The sequence below is a fragment of the Triticum dicoccoides genome, chromosome 4B (genome assembly GCF_002162155.2).
Source record: "Triticum dicoccoides isolate Atlit2015 ecotype Zavitan chromosome 4B, WEW_v2.0, whole genome shotgun sequence".
Lineage (NCBI taxonomy): Eukaryota > Viridiplantae > Streptophyta > Magnoliopsida > Poales > Poaceae > Triticum > Triticum dicoccoides.
In genome coordinates, this window is record NC_041387.1 from 616,992,706 (window position 1) to 617,003,458 (window position 10,753).

Genomic DNA, 10,753 nt, shown 5'->3' on the forward strand with positions numbered 1-10,753 from the left:
AACAGCCCCGCAACTACAAGCGTTGCACCTGGCTGCAACTGCATGTCCCCGAACATGGTTCCAATTGGACATTTGTTTTGTCGGAGAGGGGAGGGGGGAGGGGGCGGGCCAGTTGCATGTTCAACACTAGGCATGCAACTGCAAGTGTCGCACCCGACCGCAACTGCATGTCATGTAACCCGACCGCAACTGCATGTCTTGTAACCGGACCGCACTGGACTTTTTTTTCTGTCGGAGGGGGCGCCTGTAGAGGGGGCGGGCCAGTTGCAAGCCTGACAACATCCCGGCAACTGCAAGTGTCGCAGCCGACTGCAAATGCATGTCTACCACTATTTCTATTTTTCTACTTTTAAATTTATTTTTGTTTTTGTAGGTTTTTTATCTATTCTAAATAGTGTTGTTTTTTATTTTTCAAACGTGCCACCCAGTTGCACGTCGCCCCGTGTGCGACCGCATATGTTGTAGTCCACATGCAATTCGAAGCGGCATTAGCCAGGGTATAACTAGGGTGCGGGCGGGGCGGGGAGCTGAGTGCTTGGGCGGCCCGGTTTACTTTTCTTTATTCATTTCTCTACCATTTGTTTTCCTTTCTATTTTTATTTTTCTGTTATTGATTTGTGTTATTTTCGTTTTCTAAATGGTGGTGTTTTCGATTTCTTTTGGGAAAATGTTGCCACTTGATTAGCACATGCGTGGTCCGTACACAGTTGCATGTACTCCGGCCATGCGCTTGCACGTCCACTGTCCATGTGCAACTTAACTTTTTTTTTCTTTTTACTAGGTAACTGCCCGTGCGTTGCCACGGGAAAATAAAGAACTTGTGAAAACAAATAACCAGCTATCAGAAAATGTCCATCGCCACATACTTCTTGTTTGCAGACATTTACCATTTCAACCTCCCTTTTTTTCTCCATCGGCCAAATTTTCTTTGTTATAATTACATGCAACTCATAAAAATATTCTTCGTGTTACATTGATCAAGGGGTGCTTCTACTTTTCGATACATAACTGATGATGTGTAATAATCACAAAGATAACAATCAATCAATCTTCCGCGGACCTTTGAGAAGTTTGTGAGAACTGGATCCATATAACCATGGTTTGTTCTCTTGACGGGAGAGCTCAGATAATGTCTCTTGACGTTTGTTCTCTCCATGACCCAACTGTATTATTACATGTCTAGATTGTATCTTTGGTTTGGGAGAGCCCAGATAGTGTATACTACGGGCAAAAGAATGGGAGTATAAATATATACATAATACATAGGCAACTGCTAGGCGTCGGCGCACCGGCCGAAATTTCGGCCGGTCCGCCCCCAGTCGTAGGATTAGGCCACAACCAACCGTTAATTTTTCCACATCATTGCCTCTCCTTTCGCATCTGGCTCTGCGTTGACCAGCAATTCCCATCCATGGCGGACTCCGCGCTCATCGCTGCCGGTGCTCGTCCTTGGCTTCCTGTGCTTGTCGGCCAACAGCGCACCTGTGCTCGTCGCCCCGGCCGCCCGCGCTCGCCGGCCTACAGAGCTCCGTCGCGCCGACGCTAGACTAGTTCCAGCAATTAAAAATGCCACCTGTAGCAAATTTATGCACCGGTTGTAGCATTTTTCCACCTTGGTTGTAGCTCCGTTGCGCCAACGTCGTAGCCGACAGTCGACTAGTTCCAGCAAAAAATGATGCTGGATGTAGCAAAAAAAATTGCTAGTTCCAACAAAAATCAAAGCCGGTGAGAGCAGAATTGGAGCCGGTTCCGGCAAAACAAAAATATAGTGGTAACAAAAAAGATTGTTGGTTCCAGCACAAATCGAAGTCGGTGGTAGCAAAATTGGGGCTAGTCCAGCACTACTGAGATAGTAGTAGCAACACAGGTGATAATTCCAGCAAAAACAAAGCCATTGTAGCAAAAAAAATGGGCTGGTTCCAGCAAAATCTGAAGATGGTGGTAGCAAAATTGGGGCTGGTTGCAGAAACAAACACACTCATTCTAGCAAAAAAATACCACCATCTCCGTCGCCGGTCACCGTGAGCGGTTGTTCCAGCACCTTCAACCCGTGGTTGTAGCCTTCCTCATGGCCGGTCCCAGCATCTGACCGTCATCGAATGTAGCACGCCGTGGCCGCGAACTCCCCTTGATGTGCTCGATGGTGGACTACCGCAGACCGAGCTCGCTCTCCTTGGAATCCATGGCAGACTGCTGCATGAGAGGAGAGACGGAGACACAAAAGCTTGATATGTGGGGATTAATGGCGGATTCCCCGTGGGGAAGAGAGATGAGGCAGAAAGGGAAGCGGCGATGCCTTTGAGCAATGTGGATAAGGTCTGGGTGGACGAGATGCTTCAGGCAATGCGATTAGGTATGGGTGCCTGGTCCTACTAGCTTTTTGTATCGCGAGTGACGTGGACCGGCGGAAGCTTACGCCGGTCGTCCGTTTATAAACGTTTCCCTAATACATATTGATAGTCTTCCCAGGATATTGGAACAAATTTCCAACCTGACTAAGAGTACAACCAGACTCTCAGAATGATGAGTCCCTTCTAGCTCGCAATTGATTTACATTTTCTGCAGCACGAATAAAATATAAAGATTAATCAGTGTGTATTGAGCGCCTGATTTTCATGAGAAATATGGCAAATATATTCGTTGGATGACCCTAACAGAGAGAAAGAGGAACATAGCAGCAATGAAGATAACTGCATCATGCACGCTAGCTCCCCATCAGGGGATTGCCTGTAGAAGATCCTCGTAACTATACCACGGAAAATGTATGTCAAATATGGCAACTAAGCAGACAAGAAAATTAACTGAAAATTATAAACAGAAAAGCATTTGCAAATTTTGAAAGAATTTAACTGACCAGGCCTCGCAGCATCACTGTTGACCTTTGTTGCGCCGTTCGCTGCCTCTCTTCCCGTCCTGCGGTGGCTCGGTTGATGAAAAAGGCTCGGCGATGGTTCTAGGCCGGGATGGAATAGGGCATGAGGCTGATTCCGCCCGTCCAATAATGAAACTGTGGAAGACGCTCGTGGGGAGGGTTCGGCAGTGCTGCTCGGGGCGACGACGTTGGGAAAAGGGCTCGGCGGCGGCAGTCAATGTAGCTGCACAGAGACGACGTGGGTCTGGGCTTCATGTGTTCTCCATTGCTGGCGCAGACATGAGGCGAGTACTGCCAGCGTCGCGATCTTCCATGTCACGGTGCTCCGGCCTTTTCTCGTCGAGGAGGATGGTGGCCTCGTAGCGCGGTCTGTGCGGAATCCCAGCAGCAGCGTAGGTAAGATATTGCGTACAAGATATTCGGATAATAAGAGGAAATCAGGAAAGGAAGGAGGATATTTTTATGGGCAGTAAAAATGAATACATACTAGAAAAGGAAGCAACGATAAGGAAGAGAAGAATGCAATCTGTGATTTGACGTGAATTGATTGCATAAGGAAGAGAAGAATACAGGAATTTATTGCTGTTACCAAAGATTGATCCTGGTTTGTCCGGCCAGATGAAAACCGATCCAAATGACGTGAATTGATTGCATAAGGAAGAGAAGAATACGGGAATTTATTGTTGTTACCAAAGATTGATCCTGGTTTGTCCGGCCAGATGAAAACCGATCTAAATAGAAAACCGGGAAGAGGAGGAAAATCGACGAAGGGGTGGGGATATCGTAAGAGGGGGGAGGACGAAGGGATGGACGACGTAAGAGGGGAGACGAAACGTTATGTTTCTTTTAGGTAGTAGAGAAAAAGTAGTGCCAATGGGGTTATACACATGTCAATAGCATGTCCGTCTACCACGTGCAATTTGCATGCCTGTCATTTCTACTTTTAAGGAACTGGAGAAAAAAAAGACTTAAACAGCAAAAAAAAAGAGAGAGAACACAACACCAACACGCACAAGCTGCACGAACAGTTTTTTTTTTTTAAGAATCAGCTGCACGAACAGCTAATCTTACCTCAGCCAATGCACGACAACCTGAAAAACATTAATGATGCAAACCAGCCCAAACCAGTAAAGCCCATCACAGAAAACAGCAGACAAAGGACAACCGAGCCCACAAACAAGCCCAACAAGCAAACATCACAAACCAGCGATCAGAAACTACGATCGTACAGGACGATATGTACAAGGATGACGTCATTTGACTGAGACATAGCGAAGTCTCAGTCAACTGAGATCTAGATGGACCCCATTACAAAATGGTTGGCTAGATAATGTATGCATTCTACTATGATCATTTTTCTTTGTAGCTATACACTTATTTAGAATACTGTACAATTTTTTATATAGCTCATTTTGTTAGGAATGATAGTAAAGCAAGGTATATTATTCTACTTGTCGATCTTCTATCCCCTATCCACCCTCTTTTCCTCATGTTCCCACTTTCAAAGAATGGACGTGGACCTGTGGGGTCTTGAACATGTTTATCGAGGGCATTTGGAATACTTTTCTCCCTTGCACGGACATAGCTAATACTCCCACCGTTCCTAAATATAAGTCTTTTTAGTGATTCTACTATGGACTACATACGAATGTATATAGACATATTTTAGAGTGTAGATTCACTCATTTTGCTCTGTATGTAGTCTTTTATTGAAATCTCTAAAAAGACTTACATTTCGGAACGGAGGGAGTATAACATAAAGCCAGTACCCAGGCTAAACAAGAGAGTGACTCATCACCCCAACTGCTGGTCGCACCGCAGCTTGAGTATATATGCACGTAATACCGACAAAGTAACAAACATACAGCTTTATGACACGCAAGTCTTTCACTTCTATTTTAGAAAAAAACCGCATCCAAAAGATACATTGGCACCTGACGATCATCATGATAATCAAAATCACGAACATACTAATTCTCATATAGGTTGCTCATCTATCAAAATCATCATACCCCAAAAGAAGAAAGAAAATTTGTGTACCAGATCATCTTGAGATGCAAAGAATATATGCGAACGCCTGTCAGAGACACCTTCCTATCCATTTCCCCAGTAACGCTACTTCGCTCATTTCTATCCGATACCGATATTCACAAAACAGTTTCTTCCTGTAGTTACATGCTTAAACAAACAAGAAAATAATGTTCCGTCTCATCAGTTGCAGCTTATTAACGACTCCCTGTATGAGAAACCAAATATCAAGCTGGGCAGGGAAGGTGGTTAATATCATCAGTGGTATAGAGGTAACTCTACTCCATGCCCCAGAAGCCCAAATGGCATTTGTTTTTTCTTTTGCAATCAATACAAAAAACTATCACATGATTTGTTAATCAAAGTGATATTATTTTGAGGTCAAGTGTTCAATCCAAAATACAAAAGGAGTAAAGGACAAGCTAGTTCTCACCGCCCAGTCTATATCTACAGCTCTGAATTACTGTGGATAGTGAATAGGTCATGAGACATGAACCCGTGCCCTAATTAGCTCTGGATTATTATGAAACATCACACAGAGACCATGGGTCAACCAAAAAGAACAGTCACATAGCATGAACTGATGCTAATGCAAGCATGACTGCAGCCTATAACATAAATCAATGATCCTTGAGTAAATAACTAAATATGCATATGCAAGCTATCCAAGATCATCTGGAGATGCAAGAATATATGCTCACATCTGTCAGAGATACTTGCCTATGTTGTGATGCAATAATATATGGTAACATCTGTCAGGGACCCCTGTCTATCCATTTTTCCAGTTATGCTACTTCGCTCCTTTTGATTCGATATAGGAAGCAGTTCCTTTTATGGCTAAGTACTAAACAAACAAGAAAACAGGCGCTCGTTCCATCGCATCAGTTGCAGCTTATTAACAGCTCCCTGTATATTTTGGCAAAAAAGGAAACAGCTCCCTGTATGAGAAACCAAATGTCGAACTGGGCAGGGAAGGTAGATAATACCATCAGTGACATATAGGTAACCACTACAGGGTCCAGAAGCTCAAATGGGGTTAGGTTTTTCTTTGGCAATCAATACAAAAAATATCACAGGATGCATTTATGTACTGCGGAATGCTGAAGCTTAAGCACATGGTTTTGCCTTTTCCAAGCTAGTTGAAATCTCCCAAATGAATTAAATTTTACCTTTATGTAGAAGCCAGGAAGATCACTGATAATTGTAAAGCAGAAAAAACAGATTTAGTACATGTTCATTTCTACTACATTGCTAGCAAGGCAAAAGAAATAGTTTATGTGTCAAAGCAAATTTAGAACATGTTCCCAACACAAGGAATGAAATCGGGTGGGATCAAAGGTGCCGCGAGTATCAAAGCCTTAACAGTGGACACACCCAGTCAGAGAACAGGACAAATTCTAATTTCAACGAACAAATAATCTAAGAAACTACTCCTGTGCTGCTGTGCTTTACCATATGAAAGGGCGTGTATTCTTGTTGCAGTCATTACCAGTTTGGTTGATATCATCCAGTGCTTTATGATTTACGTATCGTTTTTCTTCTAGAAACGCACAGAAGAAGCACTTTAAATGTTTTTCTTCTAGAAACGCACAGAAGAAGCACTTTAAATAGATAAATAGACGTGCACAGTACCTATTTTCAAAGCTCTTCATGGAAGTGCAAGCATTGCAGCAGTTAATGATTGAACAACTTCATGGCGTATTAGACATCCAGGAAGATAACTATATGGCTCAATCCTCTATAGCACTATGCTCCCTAATTTTTTAAGGCCTCACATTCAATTGAGGTCTCCAGTTAAAATTGGGTCACTCGATTTTGACTGTGTCAACAATTTCTCAAGGAGTTCTCTAATGCAATTCTTTTAATTTACTATGCTCCTTAATTTTGAAGCTCTCCCGTTCGATTAAGATATTCAATTTTAGAATTGGTTCATATTTTGACTAGATCAACGATTTCTCAAATCAAACGGCAGCAACCGGAATATAAAAACGTATCAATCCCGTACGACCTGTCATAACCTAGAAAAAATAAGCGCCAACATATGATACTATAGCACCAATATAGTACATGCGAACCGAGAAAATTTCCCCATACAATTATGGGTTGATTAGCAGATAACACAGAAACACACCGCGAAAGACCCACCAAAACACCGCATTTATAAGTAAAAAAGAAAACACACTCCCATCATCTCTCCCACTCGCCAAACCAAATATTGCCTCAGTTCCAAAATATAAGCTGTATTCATTTTGTCAAAAGTCAAATTTCTTTAAGTTTGACCAAGTTCAGAGCCAAAATTATCGACTCCCACAATACTAATTATATAAAATATGAAAAAATGATTTCATGATGAATCTAGTGATACCGATTTGATATTATGGATATCGATATATTTCTCTACAAATTTGGTCAAATCTTAAAGAGGTTTGACTTTTCAAAAAACTAATCACCGTAAATTTTGAAACAGAGGGAGTACAAAAATACGAAAACCCAACAACACCAATGGCACAGCAAAGCGCGCCCAACCCTTCTAGTATAGGTGAATAACGCAGCAAAATAAACAGGCCATCTTGTATTTTGCAGCAAATGTTCAAGCATGCAAATCTGTAAATGCATAGGCATTGGAGTAGTATCCTGAAACAGAATAAAAACAACTTCTTATTTACAACTCTTGGATTTGATATATCACCCCTGTGAAGAACAGACATCACCACTGTAAGAAACAAACACTGTGGATCTTATCAAACAGCTTTTGGAAATGTACACCGATGTTAGAGAAAAGCATAGTTAAAGCTTCTAAACTAAAGATTGTGACATTTTTTCTCCAATAAAGAAACAACAATCCCGCTGTAAGTTGTCAGAACTCAGAACAATTGGCCCAAGGAACTTCCAACAAATAATAAAACCATCTACAGTGGCAAGCACGGGCTTTACTCCTATCCTAACTCTGCAATGTTGAGCAAGATTTTACCTCTGCGCTTTGCACCTCATCCTATGCCGGGTAAAGTCTGAAACATACTTATATATCTTGCTACACCCAGGCGTCCTGCATTTATAGGGCTTTTCCCCTGTATGAACTTGGAAATGATCAGCCAGAGCCCATGTCCACTTGAAAGCCATACTGCAACCTTCCCATGGACACTTGTAAGGTGCCTCCTCGTTGTGAATGCTCTGGTGGCGTCTCAGATACTTGTGGGATCGAAAATGTTTGCCGCATGACTTGATCGTGCACATGTTCTTCTTGTGGACAGAAAGTTCGGCTCTTTTCTTGAATGTCATGTGGCAGTAGTCAATGTCACATTCAAATCGTCCCTTCCGCTTTTTACCCTTGCTTGAGGCTGAATTGTCCACAAGACCTCTCTTTATGTCGGCGAGTTTAATGTCTGCAGATTCAGCGGTCGACATCGCACTCTCACAAGGAACAGTTATGTCAAATGTCGCCTTTTCCTCACGACCATAGATGTCACCATCACCCATTTCAAGTTGGTCTGTCTTTGTTTCTTCCATATCCAGCTTTCTTTTACCTCTGCGCCTAGCATAACATATGACATCAGATCTCCCTGATTTACCAACACTTCTAACAACTACGCCTGATGCACATGAAACACCGGGTGCGTCATCCTGTGGTATTACTTCATCAAAAGCTAGACTCTTGTCTGTAACAGGACAAGTGCTCATGGCATTCACATAACCAACATCTCCCTTGTCGTCTCTAGAAGGTTGCACTTCGGTGGCAACAGACTCTCCTGCATTTTCAATCTGCACATTGGCACTATCCAAATCGCAGTCAAGAGTTTCTGGCTCATTTAAAGCAGCATCACCATCTCCACTACAAGCTTGGCCAGTAACTTCTGGTTCTGAAGCAGCATCGGTAGCAATAGAAACTCCCCGTGTAATTTCCAATTCGGTAGATTCATTTAAAAGAGAAGGACGACCTGTATCTTCTGGTTCTATGGAAACTTCAGTGTCGAGGTTAGCACCTCCTGTAACTCCTGTCTCAGTGACAAGAGAAACTCTTCCTATAAGTCCAGGATGAGTTGTAGCTTCAGTAACAAGTGAACCTAACAGTACTGAATCCATTTCAGCAGTAGATTCATTCGCAAAAGAAGGTCCAATTTTAATTTCTGGTTCTGCAGTGCCTTCATTGTCAAGGGGAGCTCCAGTTGTAACTTCCAATGCGGTGACTACATCTGCTGCCTCAGCTGCAGGTTCACTCACAAGTGAACCTGCCTCTGAAGCCTCTCGCTCAGTAGCAGCTCCATTAGCAAGAGAAACTCTTTCTGGTAGTCCTGGATGAATTGCAGCTTCAGTAACAAGGGAACCTGAGTGTACAAAAGCCATTTCAGCAGCAGAATCATTGGCAGGAGAAGCTTCCATTTTAATATCTGGCTGTGCAACACCTTTGTTGTCAAAGGAAGCTACAGTTGTCACTCTCAGAGCGGCGACTACATCTGCAGCCTCAGTTGCAGTTTTAGCAGCACATTCATTGACAGGAGAAGCTCCCATTTTAATATCTGGCTCTGCAACACCTTGGTTGTCGAGGGGAGCTCCTGGTGTGGTGACTAAATCTGCCGCCTCAGTTGCAGCTTCAGAAGCAGATTCGTCAACAGGAGAAGCGCCCATTTCAATATCTTGCTCTGCGACACCTTTGTTGTCAAGGGGAGCTCCAGTTGTAACTTCCAACGCCATGGCTACATCTGCTGCCTCAGTTGCAGCTTCATAAGCAGATAAATGGATGGTAGGAGCTCCCATTTCAGTATCTGGATCTGCAACGCCTTTGTTGTCAAGGGGAGCCCCGGTTGTAATTCCTGATGAGGTGGCTACATCTGCTGCCTCAGTTGCAGCTTCACTCACAAGACAAAGTCCCCCTGAAACTTCTGTCTCAGCAACAGCTTCATCGGCGAGAGAAGCTCCACTTATAACTTCTGGCTCGGCAATCGATCCACTCACAAGAGAAACTCCCGTTGAAACTTCTCGCCCCCCAACAGCTTCATTAGCAAGAGAAACTCCACTCATAACTTCTGTCTCAGTGATCGATCCACTCACAATCACAAGAGAAGCTCCCCCAGTAACCTCCGGGTTGGTGACAGAGCCATTCGCAAGAGGAGTTGCCACTCCAACCTCCTGCTCAGCAGTAGCTTCATCAACAACATGGGCTCCTTCCATAACTACCGGCTCAGTAGCAGCTTCCATGACAAGAGTAGTCTCCTCCATAGCTTCCGGACTCGCAGAACCTTTACTCACAGAGATGTCATGGTCTACCTCGCATTCTTGAGCTGGAATCATTTGTAAAACACCAAAAGAACAAATATTTCAAACATTCGTAGCAAGCCAATCATTTTTTTGAATGAAAAGCCAAGCATTCTTGTTTCAAGAATAGAAGCAAGCTACACGTTTTAAGTAGTGAAGTGACCCCCTAGGGCAGTAGGGTGTGGCAGCGTAGAACGCACGCACCTTCCAGGACAGGAGGTCGCTGAGGTAGGCGGGCGCGGTGGTCCTCGTCGCTCTTGAGCAGCTCGCCGTCCGGCTCCAGGCCGGCAATGTGCCCCTTGTGCTTAACCCCGTCCGGAGCAACCTGCGATTCCGCGGAACACACAACCGACCGTAAGGACCCCCGTTCCAGCCGAGTCAAAATCGCCACTTTCCCCATAGGCCGGGGCGATGTAATGCGGATGGGGGAGAGAGGGGGGGTAAGTACCTGCGGGTCGGAGCCGCGGGTGAGCTCGCAGATGGCGCAGTCGTCGGCGGCGGCGTGGAGCCAGGGCGCGGGCTGGGGCGGGGCCGCGGAGGCGGCAGCGGGGGCCGAGTTGGCGAGCAGGCGCGCGGCGTAGCGCCGGATGCGCATGGCGGTGG

At 44.4% G+C, this 10,753-nt stretch overlaps 1 protein-coding gene across 1 annotated transcript; it reads right to left on the bottom strand.

The window, feature by feature from the left end:
• Window positions 1-7,545: 7,545 nt before the first annotated feature.
• On the bottom strand, window positions 7,546-10,747 carry LOC119291789 (cell wall protein AWA1-like). Its single transcript, XM_037570595.1, has 3 exons — window positions 10,599-10,747; window positions 10,355-10,475; window positions 7,546-10,176 (listed from the first exon to the last, which is right to left on the bottom strand). The coding sequence occupies exons 1-3, from the start codon at window positions 10,743-10,745 to the stop codon at window positions 7,868-7,870; spliced, it is 2,577 nt and encodes an 858-aa protein (XP_037426492.1). The 5' UTR covers window positions 10,746-10,747; the 3' UTR covers window positions 7,546-7,867.
• Between the last annotated feature and the right edge of the window lie 6 nt (window positions 10,748-10,753).

Coding starts and splice junctions, on each gene's coding strand:
- LOC119291789 (XM_037570595.1), bottom strand. CDS start 10,745: ATGCGCATCCGGCGCTACGCCGCGCGCCTGCTCGCCAACTCGGCCCCC. Junction 10,476..10,598: donor CCCGCGGCTCCGACCCGCAG/GTACTTACCCCC, acceptor GCGGAATCGCAG/GTTGCTCCGGACGGGGTTAA. Junction 10,177..10,354: donor GCGACCTCCTGTCCTGGAAG/GTGCGTGCGTTC, acceptor AAATGATTCCAG/CTCAAGAATGCGAGGTAGAC.